Below are 20,013 nucleotides of genomic sequence, written 5' to 3' on the forward strand. Positions count from 1 at the left end.
GAAGCCTGGAGACCATACATGCCTCTGAGTCCCCAGTCTTTGAAATCTGTGAGGGCGTTGGCCTAGGAATCCAGAGATGTCAAATACACATCGGAAACCATGCGAGGCTTCACTAATGGATTACCAGCACCTTCTGCTGCATGGGGACCCAGCCTCGAGCTCCTTCTCGACACAGCCTTCCAGGCAGCCCCTACCAATCACCGTGCATTGGCACTTCTTTCCCACCCCTGGGATCAGCCTGTGCACTGTCTCCGCAGAATCATAATCGGGAGAGGAAGCTGGGTTTTGGTGCAGAAGCCCCGGGTTGAGTGCTGCTTCTGCCACTTGCTGCCTGTGGCACATTGGACTCATCACGCTACCCGCTGGGGTGCCACTCTGTCCAGGTGAAGGTCGGGTGGTAATCCACGGTGAAAATCCACATAAGGTAATCAATGGGAATGTCCTTTGTCTATCTCAAACCCCATACAGGTTAAAGATGCAGCAACCAACAGAAGAGAGAGAAGGATGAAAAGCGGGCGTGATTACCCTCCAGGGGCAATGCTCAGTGGGGCTGTGATCAGCTTTCTTCCCTCCTCTGTTGCCCTACAACGGAAGCCAAGCATCCACGTTCAGACCGCATGGGAGCTGCGCTCCAGGCAGCCAGCCGGCTCCAACAGAATGACCAGGCGCATATTCTCCAAGGCTTCTAGACTCTGGAGGGGCCCCGTGGCTTTGGCTACCAGAGGGCAGCCTCCTCTGACTCCAAACATCCCAAGAGGTAGATGATTTATGACAGGCATGGCAAGCACTTGTCAGCTTCTTCTCTCTTCTGCACTTAGGTTTATTACACAAGTGAGCCTCTGTCAAATCCGACCCAAAGACATTGTTAAAGAAAAGGTTGGAAAACCCAGACAGACAAAAATGAAAGTTAAAACCACCCATAATCCCATGATTTGGAGGCATTATTAACACATGGAACAGATCCTTGCATATTTTCTTCCTGTGGTGTATATCCACACACCTATTTCTTTTTCAGGAACCAGGTCATTCTATACTACACCACTGGATAACTGGGGTTTGGTTTGGTTTGGTTTTTTCTACTTAAAAGATGGATGCCTTTCCATAGTAATAAATAGATAGACACCATCCATTTCAGTAGTTTTGTGTTTCTTAGAGCCCCTTATTGTTCAGTATTTTCCTTATTTGACAATTAGCTCCCTATTGTTGGACAGAGCATCCAGTTTTTCACTGTAATGAGCAGCTCTGCTGTGAAAAAAAATCCTGCTGGCTTCACCAACGTATCTTTCCTTTGGAGAAATTCTCGGACACAGAATCGCCGGGCCGTACGCACATTTCCAGGACTTTCATATATGTTGCCAAATTGCCCTCCTGCAAGGTTGTCCCTAGCTCCGACCCCCCCCAGCAGCGGAGAGTGCACGTTTCTCTCTCCCCGCTGAAGCCTGCAGGTGGAGAGCCACAGCCTCAGAACTCTCTCCAGCTGCCGGGTCCTGTGCTCGGACCCCTGAGGGTCCTCAGAATCAAGTTCTTCCTCTCCCACTCGGCAACCCGAAGTTGGCCCAAGAGAGTCGGTGGCCAGGGTCCTGGTGCCACCTGGCGCGGCCACCCGCAGACCCCGACCCCCTTCCTTCCCACCTACGCGCCCCGATGCCTTTTCTCAAGGCGGGCTGCCCACACCTTGTGACGGGACAGTGAGCTTTTGAGCTATCATCAACCTTATTTTCCTCTACAGCTCCTACGGAGTTAACAGATGTACGCACGTCTGAGGCAGTCATGCGGCAAGAGACTTTGGGGCCAATCCTTCCCGTTTTGACAGTGTGTAATCGAGGTGAAGCCATAAATTTTATAAACAAGAATAAACGACCCTTAGCAACATATGTCTGTTCGACCCTTCCAAGGTGATCGTAAATAAAGGCACCTGCTTGCTGGGGGAGGGACGTGGGCGCTACGGATGGCCAGCGGTGAGGGCCGAAGGCTCTGTGCCTTGGGAGCCTCTGGTGGCGGACAGGTCACCCCGCCACCCCCAGGTCCTGAGTCAGCTGGACGGCTTTCTGCCGTTTATTCAATCGTCCCTCCAGCCTGCCTTTGCCCTTATGCCCCCCCCACCCCGCCCCGAACTGGTGCCTGCTTCTCACTCTGAGAGAGGTAGCTTGTAGCAGGGGCGGTAGGGTCCCCTCCCTCGGGGTTTACGATACCCTCTCCTCCCCGCCCACTTCACTGTCAATGGCGGCGGCGGCACCAGTGTCCCAAGTCGCTCCCCCCCAGGAATCTGAAAATGGGGGTTCTTGTCCCAGCCCCGCTGCTGCCCGCAGGGAGACCTCAGGCAGCTTGAGCCACTGTGGAGACGTAAGAGCGTGCTAGAGGTAGACAGGTCCAAGTTCAAGTCTGAGTTTGGCCACCGGCCGAAGTGCTCTCTCCCTGTGCCTCAGTTTCTGTGTCTGCATCTGAAACAAAGCTACTGATATCTACCCGAGGGGGCCATGGCAGGGGGGCGGAGTATGGGCTAAATGCACACGCAAGTTGCTCTCTTATTGCTCAGTACAGTATTCCTCGTATTGCTCAAGAAGAGCTCAGTAAATGTCAGCTGTTTATTAGGATATCATTATAATCATCACATCACCCCAGCAGTTCCTGTGTGATTCTGAGCAAGTGACCTCACCTCTCCGGGCCTCATTGTCCTTACCTGTGAAATGGGGAGAATACGTGCACAGACCTCAGTGGGTTCTGAGAGGTAAGACACACCAAGGTACACGTGAGCATGTAGCTGAGTGTTGAGTAAGTGATTAGTCGTGGAGCTGAAGGGCGTAGAGCCCTGCTTTCAAGCCTAACTCCACCTCCTAGAGCCACGTGACCTCCAAGCTGGGCTGGTTTTTCACCTGTAATTTGGAGATGACAGTGATGTTAATAGTACCACCTTCATGGGCTTTTGGAAGAATTAAACTATTGCATGTAAGGTGCTTAGCAAGATGCCTGGACACAATCTCTACTCAATTTGTGGTCATTATTAATATTTATTTCTATATTCTCTCTTGGCCTTAGTTTTCCCATCTGTAAAACGGGAGCAGTGATCTCTGCTCTCCCTTCCGGCTCTCATTGCTCTGCCACTGAGTACTTGGGCAGCATGGTGTCCCTGGAGCCAGGGCCCCTGGTCTGACTGGGACCAGGCCCCCTGGAGGCCACCTGTGTCCCCCAGCCTCAGCAAGTCCAAACCAACTGGGGGTGCTGCTTAGTGGTCTTCTGAGCTTCACCCAGGCCCGAGCTACTTGAAAGTGCTTTGAAAAGGAGAAGACACAACTCAACAATAGCTACATTTTTTTTTTCTTGAGCAGCACCCTTGTGCCAAGCCCGTGGGTTTATTCCCCGAACCCTTGGAAGCTGAATCACGAGCCCCAGTCATAAAAGATAAAGACTGAGGCTCAGCGAGGTCAAACAATTTACTCAGGGTGGTTCAGCCAGGAAGCGGCAGGGCTGGAACTTGAATTCAAGTCATAACAACAACAACAACTATAAAAACAGTTAACTTGGGGGGCCTGGGTGGCTCAGTCAGTTGAGCATCCGACTCTTGATTCAGGCTCAGGTCGAGATCTCAGGGTCGTGAGATGGAGCCCCATATTGGGTTCCGCCCTCAGCATGGAGTCTGGTTGAGGATTCTCTCTCCCTCTCCCTCTGCCCCTCCCACTCGTGCTCTCTCTCTCTCTAAGTAAATCTTAAAAAAAAAAAACCAAAACAGTTAACTTGCCAGGGGCCATGCTAAGTCCTTTAAAAAAAAAAAAAAAAGATTACTTATTTTAGAAAAAGCATGGAGGGGCAGGGGCAGAGGGAGAGAGAGAATCTCAAGCAGTCTCCACGCTGAGCACACAGCCTGACATGGGGTTCCATCTCACGACCCCGAGATCTTGACCTGAGCCAAAACCAAGAGTCGGACGCTTAACCGACTGAGCCCCCCAGGCGCACCTAAGTCCTTTTAAGTACTGCCTTATGTTGACCTCTCTTAATGGCCTCTATCTATGGGGTATATATTATCGTCCTTCCTGTTTCACAGATGAAGAAGCGAGTCTGAGAAAGATGGAGTGACCCGCCCAGAATCATGAAGCTAGGAAGTTTCAGAGCTGGTCTTGAACCCGAGTCTGCCTGGGCTGATGCCCAGCTGTGTCGGGCTGTTGTTCACTGCCCTCCACGGTCGGGAGCGTCAGAGGCCATCCAGCAGCCTCCCCGGCCAGGCCTGAATGCTGCTTCTCAGGCTGCAAGGCTGGAGCTCTGCGGGACTGCACAGGTTATTTTAAAGTGGGGATTCTTGGGGCATCTGGGTGGCTCAGTCGTTAAGTGTCTGCCTTCGGCTTGGGTCATGATCCCGGGGTCCTGGGATAGAGCCCTGCATTGGGCTCCCTGCTCAGTGGGGAGTCTGCTTCTCCCTCTCCCTCTGCTTGTGCTCTGTCAAATGAATAAAAATCTTAAAAAAAAAATAATAAAGCGGGGATTCTTACTTGGGGCTTCCGTGGACTTCCTCTAATTGTACGCATCCTGTGAACATGTGTGTGCGCGCACATCTGTCTCAGGAGAGTATGCACGTAGCCTCCATCAGAAGCGTCTCAAGTGTCTGATTCTGTGGAGTACGAGAGAACACGAGGGACATCCCCACGGCCTCAGGTGTCCCCAACCTGGCTGTCCCCTGCCTCTGCTCGGGCTCAAGCATGGCCTTCCATGAGGGACTCCCAGAGAAGGAGACTGCACGCCCACTCAGGCTGCAAAGGTGAGTGATCTCAGTAAGCAAGACTGGGCCAGCCTGGGTCCAGGATTGCCAGGGAGACTGCCGAGCCCGGGCAAAGGCAGGCAGGGATGAGCCACAAATCCTTCCAGGTACTGATTTATGTAGCATTCACGCGGAATTTATTATACAAGGGATTTTATTCAATTAAACTTGAAGTGTGTCTGGATTCTTAAAGGTTCAGTAGTGATAACTGGGACAGAGCGATCATAAAACTGGATGGGCTGTCGGGGGAAGGTGTCGGGGAGGAGGCGAGGGTGACATTGCAGCTGACGGGGGATTCGGAACCGGGACGTTTGTCATTGGGATGTGTTACAAGTTCGGGCTGAGAAAATTACTCGGTGAGAAATGCACATTAACAATAGCCAGGAGATAGTAGTTAAGGGAAACCAGGTTGAGAAATGAGACAGCAGAATCTATTAGCGTCTGACATTGTTCTCGGTGGCCCAGGTCGTGATTAAAACGGCTGTCAAGGGGCGGTGGGGGCGGGGGAGTCGCAAGGCCCCCTCCTGGGCCCACACCTTGGTGCTGACTCCCTGAGACAGGGAAGGGGCTTCCCCCGAGCCTCAGTTTTCTCCCCTGCAGAGTGGCTGTTTCGGGGTTGCTGTGAGGTCTGAATGAGAATGATGTCCGTGGTGCCCCAGGATCGGGGCCTGGCACGTGGTTTAAACCCCTCCCTGGTGCTGGCTGGTGTGATGATTATGTGCGGCTCTCTCCGCTGCACTATCCAACCACCAGCTGCTCTCTGCAGGGGCACTAAATGTGTCCCCGAGGGCTGGGCAGGGCTGGGGGGAGGCAGGCGAGCCCGCGTAGGGGAGCGCCCAAACCCCCAGGAATCAAGGTAAATACAACTTTCACGTGCTATTTTAAAGGATCAAAACTATGCAAAAGATCTATGATCAATGAGGAATCACAAGTTTTTAAATTTTTATTTTTAGGTAATCTCTCTGCCCAACGGGGCTCGAACTTCCGACCCCGCGATCAAGAGTCACACGCTCCTCGGACTGGGCCAGCCAGGCGCCCCAAAGTATGGGAATTTTAAGTCAAACCTGCCCGCTGTTTCTTTCCCGGCCCCGCCCTAGTGTGCAAGGGGGCTGTCTCTTGTGAGCATTGACAGCGGTGTGCAAACAGATCAGGCACCGCGGGCTTTGTACTTCGTCGTGTGTTTTGACGGCGGAGCGTTGCGTTAACGTTTCCCGCTAGGTTCCAGACGCGGGAGGCTGTTCCGGCGAGTGCACGCGTGCACGCAGGGGTACGCAGGTCTCCTTCGATTCGGGCTCCACTGTGGCTCTGTGAGGCCCTGCGGACGGGCCAGCTCCTAGCCAGTCCGTCGTCCGGGCCCGCAAAGCAGGCCTGCTGCTTTCCCCAGGCTGGCCACACAGGCGGCCCCTGCACCCCGGCCTGTGCGGGGGATGTCTGCCCGCCGTCAGGAGGTGGCGGCTGAGGCGGGGCCTGGGGACCCGGAGAGAACAGAGCGAAGGTCAGGCCCGCAGCGGCCGCTCCCAGCAGGGGCAGGGGGGCCGGGATTTGGCAAGAGGCCAACTGCTTTGTTCCGAAGCCTCACCTGCTGCTGTCTTTACTCAAAGCGCTCCTCTCGTCCTTTGTAGGGTGTCTGACCACGGCTAGGAGCAAGGGGCTGTCGTCTCGCTATCTACGTCCTGCTCCTTGCAGGAAGATCCGGAGTGAGTGGACCGGGTCCCTGCGAGCTCCCGGGGCGAGCGCCTCCCTGGCCCGGCCTGAGTGCTGAGCCCCTCGGTCGTGCTGGGGCCGCGCTCAGCTCTGCTCACTGGCACCGGGCGCCTGCCGAGGCCCAGACCTGGCGCTCACCACTGGGAGGGCCTTCTCCTTCCCCCGCGCGCCGGCACCTCGGCCCGCCGGGAACCGAGGGAGCGACCCAGCAGGATGCCATGCACCTGTTCCTTCGGCAAAACTCGCCGGCACAGCGGTGACAGTGAGAGCCCAAGTCTGCACGTGACTGATGGTTGTCGCCGTCGCGGAGCCGCTGGCTAGGACAGCCAGGGTGAGCAGGCTCCCCGAGCCGAGCTGGGGCCTGGCGCTGAGCAGGGGCTCGGTGACCGAGTGAGTGCCGCACGGAGTCCGCCAGGCATCTGGGCCCTGACAGGTCGCGAGAGCCTGCCCTTCCCGAGTCATTTCCTGCAATTAGTGGCGTGCAGTCTCCACATTCTCGGGCCGCCTCCCTGCCCTGCATAAATATCCCCTTCCCAAGGACACAGCTGGCCCTGGCAGGGTCGTTTGGGGGGGGGGCAGGGGTGACAAGAGAAATAAAACACAGCCGTGGCACGGATCTCAGAGGCCGAGACCAGCAGAGAAAGAAGTCCTCCTCTGAGCCATGCTGTGCTCTCCCCAGGGTCTCCGCCCCTCGCCCCTGGTCCCTCAGCCCCCTGCCCCCCACCGAGGGAGGAAGGCTCCCCGCCGGGAGTGGGGGGGGGTCTCTGGGCTGCACTCCTGCCATGCACACCTCGTGTGTCTGCAGCTGTCCTTCCCCTTTATAAACGTGACACTTACAGCCCCTGTGGCATGGCTAAATCACAGTTCCACTTCCAGGGGCCTCTGGTACGGCTCCAAATCCTTACGCCCCCTGAGCCCGCACTGAAAGGGCTCTCTCAACACACACACGCACGCACACAGCTCGAGCTTTTCCCACTTTTATTGTTTTTCTACGTGGCTCTTCCTTGCACAGCAATCACTTTACCTTATTTTCTGCAATAGCGAGTTCATTCGTTCCCACTTCCTCCACGACCCCGGAGAGCCTAGGGGAGCGGGCAGGAGTCTCGCCCAGCGCCCCTGGCTGAGATCTTCAGGAATCAGGACAGGAAGGACAAACTCTTCACCTCCGAGGGGTCTGCCAATCTCCCCCTTTGCATTATTTCCACGTGCCTCAGGCTTGCTCCGACGGGTCATTTTTCTTGTATATTTTTTCCTGATTCCCCTCCTTCATGGCCGTGTATCTGGCTAACGTGAAGAGATAGTCGCTGAGTCTGGAGAGGCAGAGAGAAGTCAACGGGATGATTTGAAATAAGAGATCAATGCTAACCGGGTCCTTCCCATATTAGCCTTCAAGGAGGAAATATAAATCACACGCCCTAGGAGCACTGGGCGGGACAGCGGGTGCTCAGCCAACTTGGGCTTGATGGATGGCCCTCCAGGCCATTTTCTATGACTCCGGCACCAGGGCTCGGGCATTTCCTGCTGCATGAGGCCGCTACCTCCACCCGGCCTCACAGGGCTGATGGCTTTGGGCCCCTCCTGGGCTGCTTTCTGTACCTTCCAGTGGCCGGGATTGAGACACCCAAAACTGAAACACCCAGCCTGCCCTTAGGGTGGCTGCAGTGAGTTCAGGAAGCCGCCCACCTCTCAACTGTCCCCCACTTTTCCTTGTTTTCATGCTGAGCACTGACCACCACCCTCCTCCACCTCTCCCGGCCCCAATCCTACTCTCTGAGGCCAGCCCCATGCCAGGTCCTGCTGGAACCTTCCCTGACCCACGCCCCCACTGGGATCGAGCCTCCCTCCTCCTAATGCCTGGCTGTCTCTCTGGGGACAGGGGTTGGGGGCAGCGGAAGACATTCTGCTCTGGGCGTCCCCCATTCCTGGGGGGTGATGACATCCTTGTATCTCATCTGCTCAGTGCCGCCTTCCTTGCTAAGGGAACGAACTGGCCCGGCCCACACAACACTACGGGACTATAATGTTCCCCAAAGGTCACTGCGATGAGAATGAATGGAACCTTCCTCACTCCCTTCGGGCCCACCCACCTCCCAGGAAGAATGGAACTGGTCAGGTCACATCCCAGTGGGAAGAGTGACCACAGCGAGGGGCCAGACCCTGGCTGTGAAGTCACTTTCTGGACACCCAGGACAGCTCCCAGGGGCCCCTGGGTTCTCAGCCTGCCCCCGGGCCCTGACCTTGCCCACACTGGGACTGCATGAGCCAAGGCTGCAACAGAATCCAGTGGAGCCTCCCCGGGGCCAGCCCAGCTCACTGGGTCCTGCTCGGGGGCCCTGGGCTCCAATGGCCCTGAGCTGGCTTGGCCCGGCTATCTCTTCTCAGTTCACATGGCCCTGGGGCCTTGCAGGGAGGAGCTGAAAGATCCCTGCCTGAGCTCCCTGGTCCCTCAAACCTGAAACGGGCCCCTTGGTACACACTGTCCCTTTGTTTTTATGTTTTGTGCCACCGGTTTTTGTAACAGCCTCTCCCAGTGAGACCTTCACCTCCCCAGGGACAGGGACGGCGCCTGCCTCGTTCTCAGCGGCGGCCCTGCACTGGCTCAGCCCCGGGCACGCCACAGACCCTCCATGGGTGTGAAAGGAGTGAAGGAGTGTGCGGGGCCCCTGGCGTTGTTACAATCGGCCTAGTTTTTCAGAGGCCTGGGACTCCCCGAATTCCATCTGAGTACCTGTTTAAGAACTTGGCCACGTTGGCGTCCGTCTCACCCATCTGGACAAGGGGCACCACACTGGAAGGAGAGGAAACCGCATCACGTACATTCCGGGGGCCCCAGGGCTGTGCCCCACGCCAGCACCTCCAGAGTCCAAAGCAGCTCCTTGCCGGTCTGGCTGCAGACGTTCCAGACAGCGGACTGCCGTCTGCCCTCGCTGGGCCCCTCCTGTGTGTCGCTCTGCCGCACAGCCCTTGCTGGGAGGTGCTCCCCCCCAAACCGAGGCTCTGGGTTTGTGGCCCCTGCCCAAGGGGCTTTTTCATCCCACAGGCACGTCTCCACCTCCCTGTCCGGTACTGAGGACCCGTCCTCCGCTCGACTAAGCCCCGTCGTTGGGCCTCTGGGTTTCTCCAATTTTTGCTATTATGAGCATTGCCGAGGTGGATGGTTTTGTACGAGTGACCAATTTGTTGAGGCCACAGTTCTGTTACCCAGGATCTCTCTGGCAAACCACTTCATGAGCGATGAAAGCTTTATGATGTGGGGCTGTGGACAGAGCTCAGGGTTGGACTCTGCTCGGGACCAGCTGGCTGCCCGCCCTGGCCAGGATGTCACCTCTCGGAGCTCCAATTTCCTGGCTCCCGTATGTTGGGGGCTGCCACCCCCTCTCTGCCAAGGTTATCATGAGGCATCAATGGAAGAAGGAATAGGAAGTGCCCAGCGCAGCCCTGCCAACTGTATCCAAGTGGTGCTTTACTCCCACTTCTCTGTAAAGCCGCTGGCAGCTGGTCTCGGAGTGCAGATGGAGGCTTTGCACTGAGCTCTTTTAAAGTTTCTCTGAAAAGGCTATCGGAGCTTTTGGGGGCCCCTCCCCTCCCTGACATGTCGGCACAGCGGCTGGCTGGTCTGTGGAGAGCCTCCCCCATGGGCCCCCCACAGCCATGGGGGCTCCTCTGGACCCTTCTCTACCCAGCAGCCAGCAGGGTCCCTTCGTGCCACCCCATCCATGGCTTCCCGTGGCTCTCAGGACAGAGGCAGACCCCTCTGCGCCTACGAGGCTCTGCCCGGCCTCTGGCCTCATCGTGCCCCACACCCTCTCGCTCTGGATCCAGACACTCGGCCTCCTTGGTGTCTGTCCCGTGCAGGGCCACCTCTGCCCCTGCTGTCCCCTCACCCTGCACACTGTCCCACCCCGCCCCCCAAGCCTTCAACTCCTGGCTCCCACAGCGTGACCCTCCCTGTGCCCACAGCACGTGCCCCACAGCCCTGCCCATGGTGTGGGGTCCTCCCCTCACCTCGGCCCAGCTCCGACCGCCCCGCTTACATCGACCCCCAGGGACGCGGAGCCAGGGCATAGGGGAGGAGGGAGCGTCACCGAATAGCCTTTTGACTTTAATGCCTCGTGAGTAGTGGAATTATCAATAACCAGCTAAACCCACCAGGGCCTCCTCCTGGCCTCCTACCCTGTTCACCCATAAGCTCGTTTCTCTAGAAGCTCTGCTCTTGATGTGGTGACATCATCTGTCATTCGTGGGCTCCCGGGTCACTGTCTCCCCTCGGCGACGCAGGGCTCTGAGGACAGAGACCTGGTCTGGCTGGTGGCCGCCTGGTAGTGAAGGTGGCAGGTGGAGGTCTGTCGATGGCGGGCCAGCCGGCATGGAGCTGACCCCCCCAGGCCTACCTGCTGCTCTGACCGGCCCCCCGCCCTCTCCCTCGGCCCCCTTACCGTCTCTCTGCTCGGCGGCACACGGCCCGACAGACGTGCAGCGCGGAGCTGCCCTTGCCTCCGGACTGGAAGGAGAGAGTGGGTATTGTCTGGAGCGGGGGGAGCGGGGCAGCGTGGGCGGGGGGACAGGCATGCCCACAGCAGACAGATGGGCCAACAGGTACATAGGGCCCCGCACCCCAATGGGCAGTGTTCTGCTTCCAGGGGCCCTGCAGGGGCACACCTGCTGGGCACCCCCCTCCAAAGGCAAAGTGGGCAGGGGTTGGGGAGAGACTGGTGAGGGTCTGGAGGGGACTTGGGAAGCTGGGGGACAGCTTCTGTCACTGACAAAAATTAAAAGAGGGGACTTAGTCAATGCTTGTGTGTTTCTGTGAATACGCCTGGCCGGCAGCCCCCCCCAGGTGAGACCCCTCGGTACCCACCGGCAGAATAAAGGCCGTGAGCGGGGGTAGCTGGCTGGAATACTTGTCGATCCACTGCTCCAGCTCCAGGATGGGCCCTGCCTCGAACGCGGCATGTCCTGAGGGGTGGGGAAGCAGGAGGACACGGCCGTGAGACCCACGGCCCGCCAGACCAAGGAAACCACCCCTGTGTCCCTTCTGCCCAGGGGCTCTACAAACCCCTCCCACAGACTCAGGAGGTCCTTCCTTCTCAGGGTCTAGGGGCCAGGCTGCCGGGGGAACCCAGGTGACACCCAGGATGGAGCCCCACCCCCTTGGGCCCTCCAAGCACAGAGAGATTACTTAAGTGAGCCTCCCTGGCCGAGGAGCGCGGTGTCGCCAGGGCAGAGCCGACATCCTGCAGCGAGCACTGGATCTGGGGAAGCGACAGAAGGCGAGAATGAAGATCCACTCGTGGCCCGCCAAGCGGAGATGACGGGACTCCTCGCGCAGAGGGGCTACCTGACGCTAGCAAGGCGCGCAGGGTCTGGCCTGACGGGGACTATCCGATCCTTCGGCTAGCCGGCCCTCGGAGGCTAATGCATTAACAAAGTCGGCTGAACCTTCCGCACATCTGCCTTGGACGCCAGCTCTGCTGAGAGGGGCCCTGGGTCCCTCGGGGATATCTGGGTCACCCCGACGAGGAGCGACAAGCGCCCAGTGATGGCCCAGTGATGGTCTTCTCTCACCCGGTCCTCGTCTCCCTCGGGCCTGGGCCCCGTGAGGTTTTTCCTTTTCTCTAAACTGACAGCTTTGGTTTTCTGACCTAGAACAGCTCGGCCAAGACACCAAACGTGACAGTGCTTTCTAAACCATAAAGGACGAGTATCTGTGAGAACGGGGTCAGCCCTGCGTGACAAATGCCCCACCGGAGCCTGTGCCAGTGACACCCGCAAACACGGCCTCGGACACTGTGCCTAGCCAGAGGGGGGCCGTGGGGCAGGTGGGGGTCTGCGACCTCGGTGAAGAGGGCCACTGTGACAGCATGCCAGGAGCAGGACACAGGGGAGCCCACCCAGCAGCGGACCGGAACCCTCCGTGGGCTGCCACTTGGGTGAGTTCCTCGAGCGCCTGGTGTCTCTGGGGCTTCCGGTGGGAGGCGGAGCAACAATACCACCCCGGGGCTGGCCCCCTGCAGCGTCTGCCCCCAGGACTGGAGGGAGCTGGCACCGGTCTGGGAATCGGACCCCAGCTCTGCTGATTCCCAGCCGGGGAGCCTTGGGCAAGCGGCCCTTTCAGAGTCTCGGTTTGGCCCCATGCAACGTGGACGCGGACCTCCAGGCACGGGCTTCTGTGAGGACAGCAGGGCCCGGGCAGCCCAGCGCTCTCCCAGACGCCCGGCGAGCAGGGCCCTGGTGGGGCTCCTGGGTGAGAAAGTCACGGTCCACACCCTCGAGGGGCCCAGGCCAGTGGGGAGAGACAGAAGGATCAGACCATCTGACACTCTTTGTGGTGCCCGCGGGAAGCCAGGGGGCCAGCCCAGGCCCCGGAGGAGGTGATGTCGAAGCTGTGACCCACAGGACAGGAGCCTCAAGCACAGGTCGGCTCATCACATCACTGGCGCCCCTCCCCAGCCTTTTCCCTCCACAAACTCCACTCAGAGATGAGCACAAGATCTAGAAATGACCACGGTGGGTATGAACAGTCCTCCACCATGAGGCTGCAAGCCATCCTCCAGTGCACAGAAGGTGCCTCGTTCACAGAATGTTCTGGCAGTTGAAGCCTCCCATCCTTCTGCAGCCCCCTCACTGCCCTCTGTCTGCTCCCAGGAGCCTCAGTGGGCTCCGGCCTGGCCTGGAGGACTGAAGCGGGCAGGGCTGACCCTGCAGGGAGCAGCTTCCAGTCTCAGGTCACCCTGTAGACTGTAACCTTGTCCTGTCATTCTAGGGGGCGTGCCTGTCTCCACTGGTGAAGTCCCGTCTGTGGGTCAGAGCCTCCAGGCTTCCTAAGGAGCAGAACACGAATACTAATGACCACAAAGTCCGCTGGCTGAGGGCTTACCGAAGCGGGCCTTCCCGGCTTTCTCCACCCCAGGGCTGCTGACGTTCGGGCCCGAGGCATTCTCTGGTGTGGGGCTGTCCTGTGCACGGTAGGACATTGGCCTTTGCCACCCACATGCCAGTAGCGCCCCGCCTCCATGTGTAACAACCAAAAATAACACCAGACATTGCCAAGCGTCCCCTGGGAGGAGCCAGAATCGCCCTGGGTCAAGTCCACTGCACTTCACACTCCCCCCGCCCCCCCGGGTGCTGTCTCACCCCTCGCCTGGGAGGGAGGATGATGTGTGTCCCCATTTGGCAGGTGGAGAAACTGAGGCTCCCGGAGAAAGAGTGACTAGCCCCAGGTGGCACAGAGAGGAAGAGATGGTCAGATGGCAAATGCAGTGACGGCCACCCGGCCACACGGACAAATATCCCAGCATGGGGCCCAACACTGCTACTCACTTTCCGAAGCTCTTCAGCAAATGGGTGGCCTTTTTCTGCAATGAATTCCAAAGCAAACCTATGAGGAAAAAGAAAAGAATCTGCCTCTAACATGACGTGCCTGGGCCCTGCCCTTACATGAGGCAGCAGGTCCGCCGGGTGCAGGTCCTTTAGCTAATGCAGCTCTAACACACGCGGTCTTATTTTTCTTGGGGACGAGAAGAATGTCAGACCCTTTCATTTGGTTATCGGGTGTGTGCTGCTCAAAATGCCTTTTCTTATACTCATTACTGATCCAGTCGACGCTTCTTTTTTCAATGCCTGGTCTGGCCCGGTCCAGGCAGTTCAGCGTGAGCGCTAGGGACACAGGTGTGTTCAGCAGGACAGGGAGGTGGGAATCGGGTATCACGTGACTGAATGTGACGTTGCAAACTGAGGTTAGTGCTCTGGAGGAAAGGGCCGGGGTCCCGAGAACCTTGGCCTTGGCTGGGGTTCAGGGAGGGCTTCCTGGAGGAAGTAGTGCTGGAGGTGGGACTTTGAAGGCTGAGTAGGAGTTCCCTGGGAAGGTAGGTGGGACGAGGAAAGCCAAGCACCCCAGGTGCAGGTCAGGACCCCGGCTCCTGCCTCCCTCCAAACTCTGCTCCCTCTCTCTGCACCAGGCAGGGTCCTGGCAGGGAAGAGTCAGCGGCACATTCACAGGGTTCCTAGAGGAAAGTCTGGTGAGGGGACGATGAACAGAGTGTGGGAAGAGTTCTGGAAACTGACAATGGATGGCAAAGATTAGCAAAAGCAGGGGCCTGAACAGGGGGGCGGTCAAGGGAGGGTCAAAGGCACTACCATCCCAGGAGAGCTGGAACCTGCAGCCGGCCGGGCGAGAGTCACTGGGGAGCAGGGGCAGAAATGCTCCCACACCTGTCTCCACCAATGTTCCGTCTCCTGCTGGTGCCTCGCATCGGCTGGACCCACCCAGAAGCCAGAGGACAAGGGGACTGGGGTGGGGGTGGGGGGGTGAAAGCGTCACCACGTGATGTAGGCTACCTCCTGGGCAGACCAGAGAAGACAAGGGTGGAGAACGGCCTCAAAAGGGCCAATGAAGAACCACCAGTGCACCTTCGTAGTTCATCTTGCAGTCAGAACTAAACAGACAAACGTGTCATTTGTCATCTAGTGTGGGACAACTCTGCAGGCCGGACACCATCTGCCCTGAGCACAGCAGTATCCCCCTGCCTGGCACAAAGTACGTGCTCAGGAATATCGGCACCGAGGACATCCCCATGACGCAGGCCAGGTGTCGGCCCCTCCTCGGAGCTTGCTCCATCAGGCCCCCACCGCCTGTAGATGTCCCTCTAGTGTCTGTCTGCTCTCCGGCCCCCTCGGACCGCGGGCTCCACGGAGCATGTGGGCTGGGGCGCCCTGCTGAGCCGTGCCTGGCACATGGAGGTGCTCGCTCACGATCTGACAAAGAATCCACAACTGAGATGCCCCCCGTCTCCTGCCCACACGGACTGGGGGCTCACGGCTTGCTGATTTGCTCATCCTAAACAGCCGATGCCCACCTCACCTTCCTTCCCCTCTGCCCATTTCATCCTGTGCCTCACCTCCCACCTTCACACACAGACCAAAGCGTCTGCCTTCTCTACTCTGCTGGCAGACCCTCTGACCCTCTGCACCTGCCATTATCTGGCCCGAGTATCTCACCTAGCCAGGCCTGTCACTGAGAAGCGTACTCGCCCGGAGGGTGGGGGAGTCAGGGATGGAGGGGCCGGCAGCTTCATATGCATGGGACGGATGCCAGGCAGGGGCAGGCAGGGCAGGAACGGAAAGGAGCCTGCAGCCCGAGAGCCTTGTGGAACTGACCCCAGGCCCCTGCACTGCCAGGCCAAGGCAGGTTCCTCGAGCGTTGGCAGCCCGGGGGACCAGCCAGCACTCTCGAGAGCTACACGTAAACTACACTGACTGATGCCAATTCAAACTCAACCTCAAGGCTAATCCTGTCTGCCTTACCCAATGGCTGAACTTAATTCATCCGTAGTTCCCACGGCTTCAAACACTTGGTCATCTTTAGGTCTCCTTTCTCCAGTGAAGGTGCTAGAAAACCCTGTGAAAAAATGTTTAGCCACTCAAGTTAAGATTTTTTTTTTTATTTTCCTGATATGCTCTTTTTAAAAAACTTTCCACCTGAAGTAGAACATATACACAGAAAAATGCTCAAATCCTAAGTGTACAAGCTGGGGGCGCCTGGGGGGCTCAGTCGGTTAAGCGTCTGACTTCAGCTCAGGTCATGATCTCAGGGTCCTGGGATCGAGCCCCGCGTCAGGCTCCCTGCTCAGCGTGGAGTCTGCTTGAAATTCTCTCTCTCCCTCTGCCCCTCCCCCCGCTCGGGCTCTTTCTCTCTCTCAAATAAATAAAATCTTAAAAAAAAATTGAGTGTACATGTTGATGAATTGCCACCACCTCAATATACCCGTGATCACCCAGATCAAGAACTAGAATCTGATCCGCATCCCTGAAGCCATGTACCCCCTTTCAGTTGCTACTCCTAAGGGTAACCACGACCCTCACTTCTTTCCTGATATGCTTTTATTTTAAGCCTCAAAATCATGGACTCACCATCCTGCTAAAGAAATAAGACATGGAGGTACATACTATGTATACATTATAATTATATTTCACGTAAAATCGAAGTTCTCTGTATCTCTGCCTAGGTCACAATTTGCCACCATTCTCCCCTAACCACGGAGAGAGAGCAAATCTGCTTCCCACAGCCGGGAGCTGGCCTGGCACTCCCAGGTGGGCCGTGGTGTTCTCCTGCTGGAACTCGAACGAATTCACAGAACACCATCTGACGGCCCCACTCGGACTGTGACACATCAAGACCAAAACAAGAGCCTCCATAATCACGTCTGAGCCCAGAACACTGTCCAAACTGTAACAATGACCAAACACCCCCATTTTCTGGCCAAGGCGAGGGACTGCTGCTCCTTTATCAATTATAGCTTCAGCCTCTCTTTGTCTCTCCCACCTTCCAGCTAAAAATGATTTAAGAAACCCAACTAGAGAATTAGGCCTGCTTCTTGACAGCATCCAATCCACAGCAAAAGCCCCACTTCCTGGAACTCTCCCCCAATCACCTAACATAAGCCCAGTCCTATAATGAGTCCTTTCCAGCATCTTCTTACTGAGCCCACGGTATGCCACGTAAGGAGCTAATGACCCCAACTGACTTGACTACATTGTCCTTAGAGGTCTCTGCTGGAGGGTATCAACACTACCTTCTGTTTGTTGTCCCTAGGCACATTTTCTTTCCTTTTTTTTTTATTGTCGTAACATATACATAACATAAAACTTACTATTTTAACCATTTCTAAGAGTACAGTTCAGTGGCATTAAAAACATACTATACATCCTATGCATGTCATTTACGCTTTTACTGCATAAATATAGACCCCCCCCCAAAATACACATACACTAGTGATCTGCACAGTTTTAAACTTTAGAAAATGTGTCACACTGACATATTCTTCCACATCTCACTGTTTTTCTGTACGTTATATTCTGGTATTGTTAATTTTTTTTAAAGATTTTATTTACTTATTTATTAGAGAGAAAGAGAGAGAGAGTGCGCACAAGCAGGGGGAGCAGCAGAGGAAGAGGGAGAAGCAAACTCCCTGCTCAGCAGGGAGCCCAATATGGGGCTCAATCCCAGGACCCCGAGATCATGATCTGAGACGAAGGCAGACACTTAACCGACTGAGCCACCCAGGCATCCCGTTCTGGTATTGTTTAAATAATCAAAGTAATCTATGCTCATTACAAAAAATTATAGGATAGGATAAAAGTATGTACCATAAACAATGAAAACCCTTCTGTTCATTCTCCTCTCGCAAAACTCAATCCTCAATCCCTCTCCCAGGTAATATTCCAAGATGTAAGCTTTCAGAGTATTCTATGCCTATCTGAACACATACATACCTACACACATACACACACTTTTATCCAAGTGGATTTCAATTATTTGGATTGTTCTGCAACTGGCTTTTATCACTTAATATATCTTAGGCATTATCTTAGGCATCTGGGGCGCCCCAGTGGCTCAGGTGGTTAAGTGTCTGGCTCAGGTCATGATCCCAGAGTCACGCAATCAAGCCCAGCACTGGGCTCTGTCTTCAGAGCGGAGTCTGCTTGAGATTCTCTCTCCTTCTCCCTCTGCCCCTCCCCCCACTCATGCATATGTTCTCTCTCTCTCTCTCAAATAAATAAATCTTTAAAATATATATATTTTAAGGGCGCCTGGGTGGCTCAGTTGTTAAGCGTCTGCCTTCAGCTTGGGTCATGATCCCAGGGTCCTGGGATAGAGCCCCACATTGGGCTCCCTGCTCAGCGGGAAGCCTGCTTCTCCCTCTCCCACTCCCCCTGCTTGTGTTCCCTCTCTCGCTGTGTCTCTGTCAAATAAATAAACAAAATCTTTTAAAAAAAATAAAATAAAAAATATATATTTTAAAAACACACACACACACACATATATGTCTTAGACCTCTTTCATTTCACATCATATTTGATGATATTTATTGAGATTTACATAATTTTTAATGACTGAACAATTTGGCAGAACTTTAAGATGGAGTTGACTATCTTTTTTTTTTTTGCATGTTTCACCCGCCCCCTACCTTTATCTCCTGTTTTGGTGTATATCTTGGGGATCTTGGGTGTCTTCAAGGAAGATTGTGGCCTGATGAGAAATAGACATCAAGACGTGGTGAGTGGGGATGGCTTCCCCAGTGTGACACCTCCCTCAGTGGTCACAGCTTGCTGCTTGTAGCCTGAGGGACAGCACCAGCATCTGCTGGCATCTCTGCTGACATCATTCCCCTCCTTTTCTTCCTAGTGCAGCCCTTTGGGGGCAAGTTCTGTGTCTTGCCCACATCCATATCTGCAGAGTAGCTCATGCTCAATAAATATTCACGGAAAGAGTTTACTGATCACTTTCCATAGTCTCTGCACTGTGCTAACTGGATTGCTGGCATTCTCCTGGAATCACCCCTGGAATCTTCCCACAGCCCCAAAGATAGGAACTACCTATGACCTTCATTTTACTGTTGAGAAAACTGGAGCTCACAGGATGACACTTGCCTTCCCAGGTCACCCAGGAAGGAAGACATACGGCTGGGATTCATGCCCAAGACTACCTTACTCCCCCCCAAACTCTTACTTCCACCCTTACTTCTACCCACCCAAACTCTTATCCTCTATTCCACCAAGTCCAGGCTTCTCAGAGAGAAAGCAATCTGGGCCACTTCCATTCTATGAAGCTTCAGGTATACTCAGGAATGATGAACTGCTAAAACAGAGTCGAATTCTGGCATTTTCAAATTGCAACATAACACCTTTAATACAGGCTTCGACACTAAAACATGGCATTAGGAAGTTATTCAAAACGTTCAATTACTGGATCTATGAAATTTATCGATCCATTATTAATTCATGGTACTCTACAGGTTCTGAGGCCCGGGAATGGGGTGCAAGTTTAAAGGTCTATGATGACAGCCATCTTCAGATCGTTGGTGTATCTCTGTGTCTTAAGGTATAAACGGCCTTGGAGATACGTCAAAATCTGAACTGAGGCCCCCACCTGACCGTGAGGCCCGGCAAGATGGCCCTCCCGGCCCCCGTGGGACATGTCCTGCCCTGACCCCTGACAGCTGGGCTTCCTTCGGACTTGGGCAAAGAAATGTTGGTCTCTGGCTTCCACGGTGCCCACGTGGCCACGTGACCACGTGACCACTTAGGACCAAGAGAGGACGTCACCCGGCGGTTGCTACGGTGACCTCACAGCGGTGTGACGTCATCATAGCGACGACCCCACAATTTGCGGGAGGTATCCGAGTTACCCTCCCAGCCAGGCACTCACCCGTCCCCGTCTTTCACGCCCTGGGGGCGGTGGCTCTGGAAACGGGGACACAGTAGCCTACCGGCGCCGACACCGCCGCGCAGGCCAAGGCGGCCTCCCAGGCCCCACACAGCCATGCGCCAGGCAGCTCGTCGGGGGCTGACCCCGCCAGGCTCCCGTCCAGGTCCCGGAGTGACTCCACCTACCTCCGGCCGCACCACCGTTCAGCCCCATTTTCCATTGGTCCGTGGCTCTCGACCCAGGGCGGGACACTCCCAGGAGCTTGCTTCCCATTGGTTCACTGAAGGGGCGGGGAAACCCGTGACAGCTTTGTTGCAACACCTATTGCTCAATGTTCAAGCCAACTGGGAAAGGA

General features: G+C 55.8%; 1 protein-coding gene across 4 annotated transcripts; it reads right to left on the reverse strand.

Annotated features, from left to right (window-relative positions):
• Positions 1 to 5,766: 5,766 nt before the first annotated feature.
• On the reverse strand, positions 5,767 to 19,829 carry MMAB (metabolism of cobalamin associated B). 4 transcript variants are annotated; one of them, XR_004298563.1, is made up of 11 exons: positions 19,659 to 19,829; positions 18,418 to 18,479; positions 15,755 to 15,848; positions 13,772 to 13,829; positions 11,631 to 11,703; positions 11,310 to 11,407; positions 10,888 to 10,952; positions 9,180 to 9,239; positions 7,476 to 7,761; positions 6,327 to 6,916; positions 5,767 to 6,214 (listed from the first exon to the last, which is right to left on the reverse strand). XR_004298563.1 is itself a non-coding variant. In XM_032397997.1 (9 exons), the coding sequence occupies exons 1-9, from the start codon at positions 19,772 to 19,774 to the stop codon at positions 7,662 to 7,664; spliced, it is 726 nt and encodes a 241-aa protein (XP_032253888.1). In that variant the 5' UTR covers positions 19,775 to 19,829; the 3' UTR covers positions 7,203 to 7,661. The 4 variants fall into 4 exon arrangements, 1 of the variants encoding a protein (XP_032253888.1); XR_004298562.1 differs by having other exon boundaries at positions 5,767 to 6,916; XR_004298564.1 differs by lacking the exons at positions 5,767 to 6,214; positions 6,327 to 6,916 and adding an exon at positions 6,961 to 7,002.
• Between the last annotated feature and the right edge of the window lie 184 nt (positions 19,830 to 20,013).

Source organism: Phoca vitulina, unplaced genomic scaffold, assembly GCF_004348235.1.
Source record: "Phoca vitulina isolate PV1807 unplaced genomic scaffold, GSC_HSeal_1.0 scaffold108, whole genome shotgun sequence".
Taxonomy (NCBI): domain Eukaryota; kingdom Metazoa; phylum Chordata; class Mammalia; order Carnivora; family Phocidae; genus Phoca; species Phoca vitulina.

Excerpts from the sequence above, each read along its gene's own strand:
- MMAB (XM_032397997.1), bottom strand. The coding sequence starts at position 19,774 with ATGGCTGTGTGGGGCCTGGGAGGCCGCCTTGGCCTGCGCGGCGGTGTC. Across the intron at positions 18,480-19,658 it reads GGCGTGAAAGACGGGGACGG|GCCACAATCTTCCTTGAAGA; the intron begins GTGAGTGCCTGG and ends ATTTCTCATCAG. Across the intron at positions 13,830-15,754 it reads GAATTAAGTTCAGCCATTGG|GTTTGCTTTGGAATTCATTG; the intron begins GTAAGGCAGACA and ends TTTTCCTCATAG.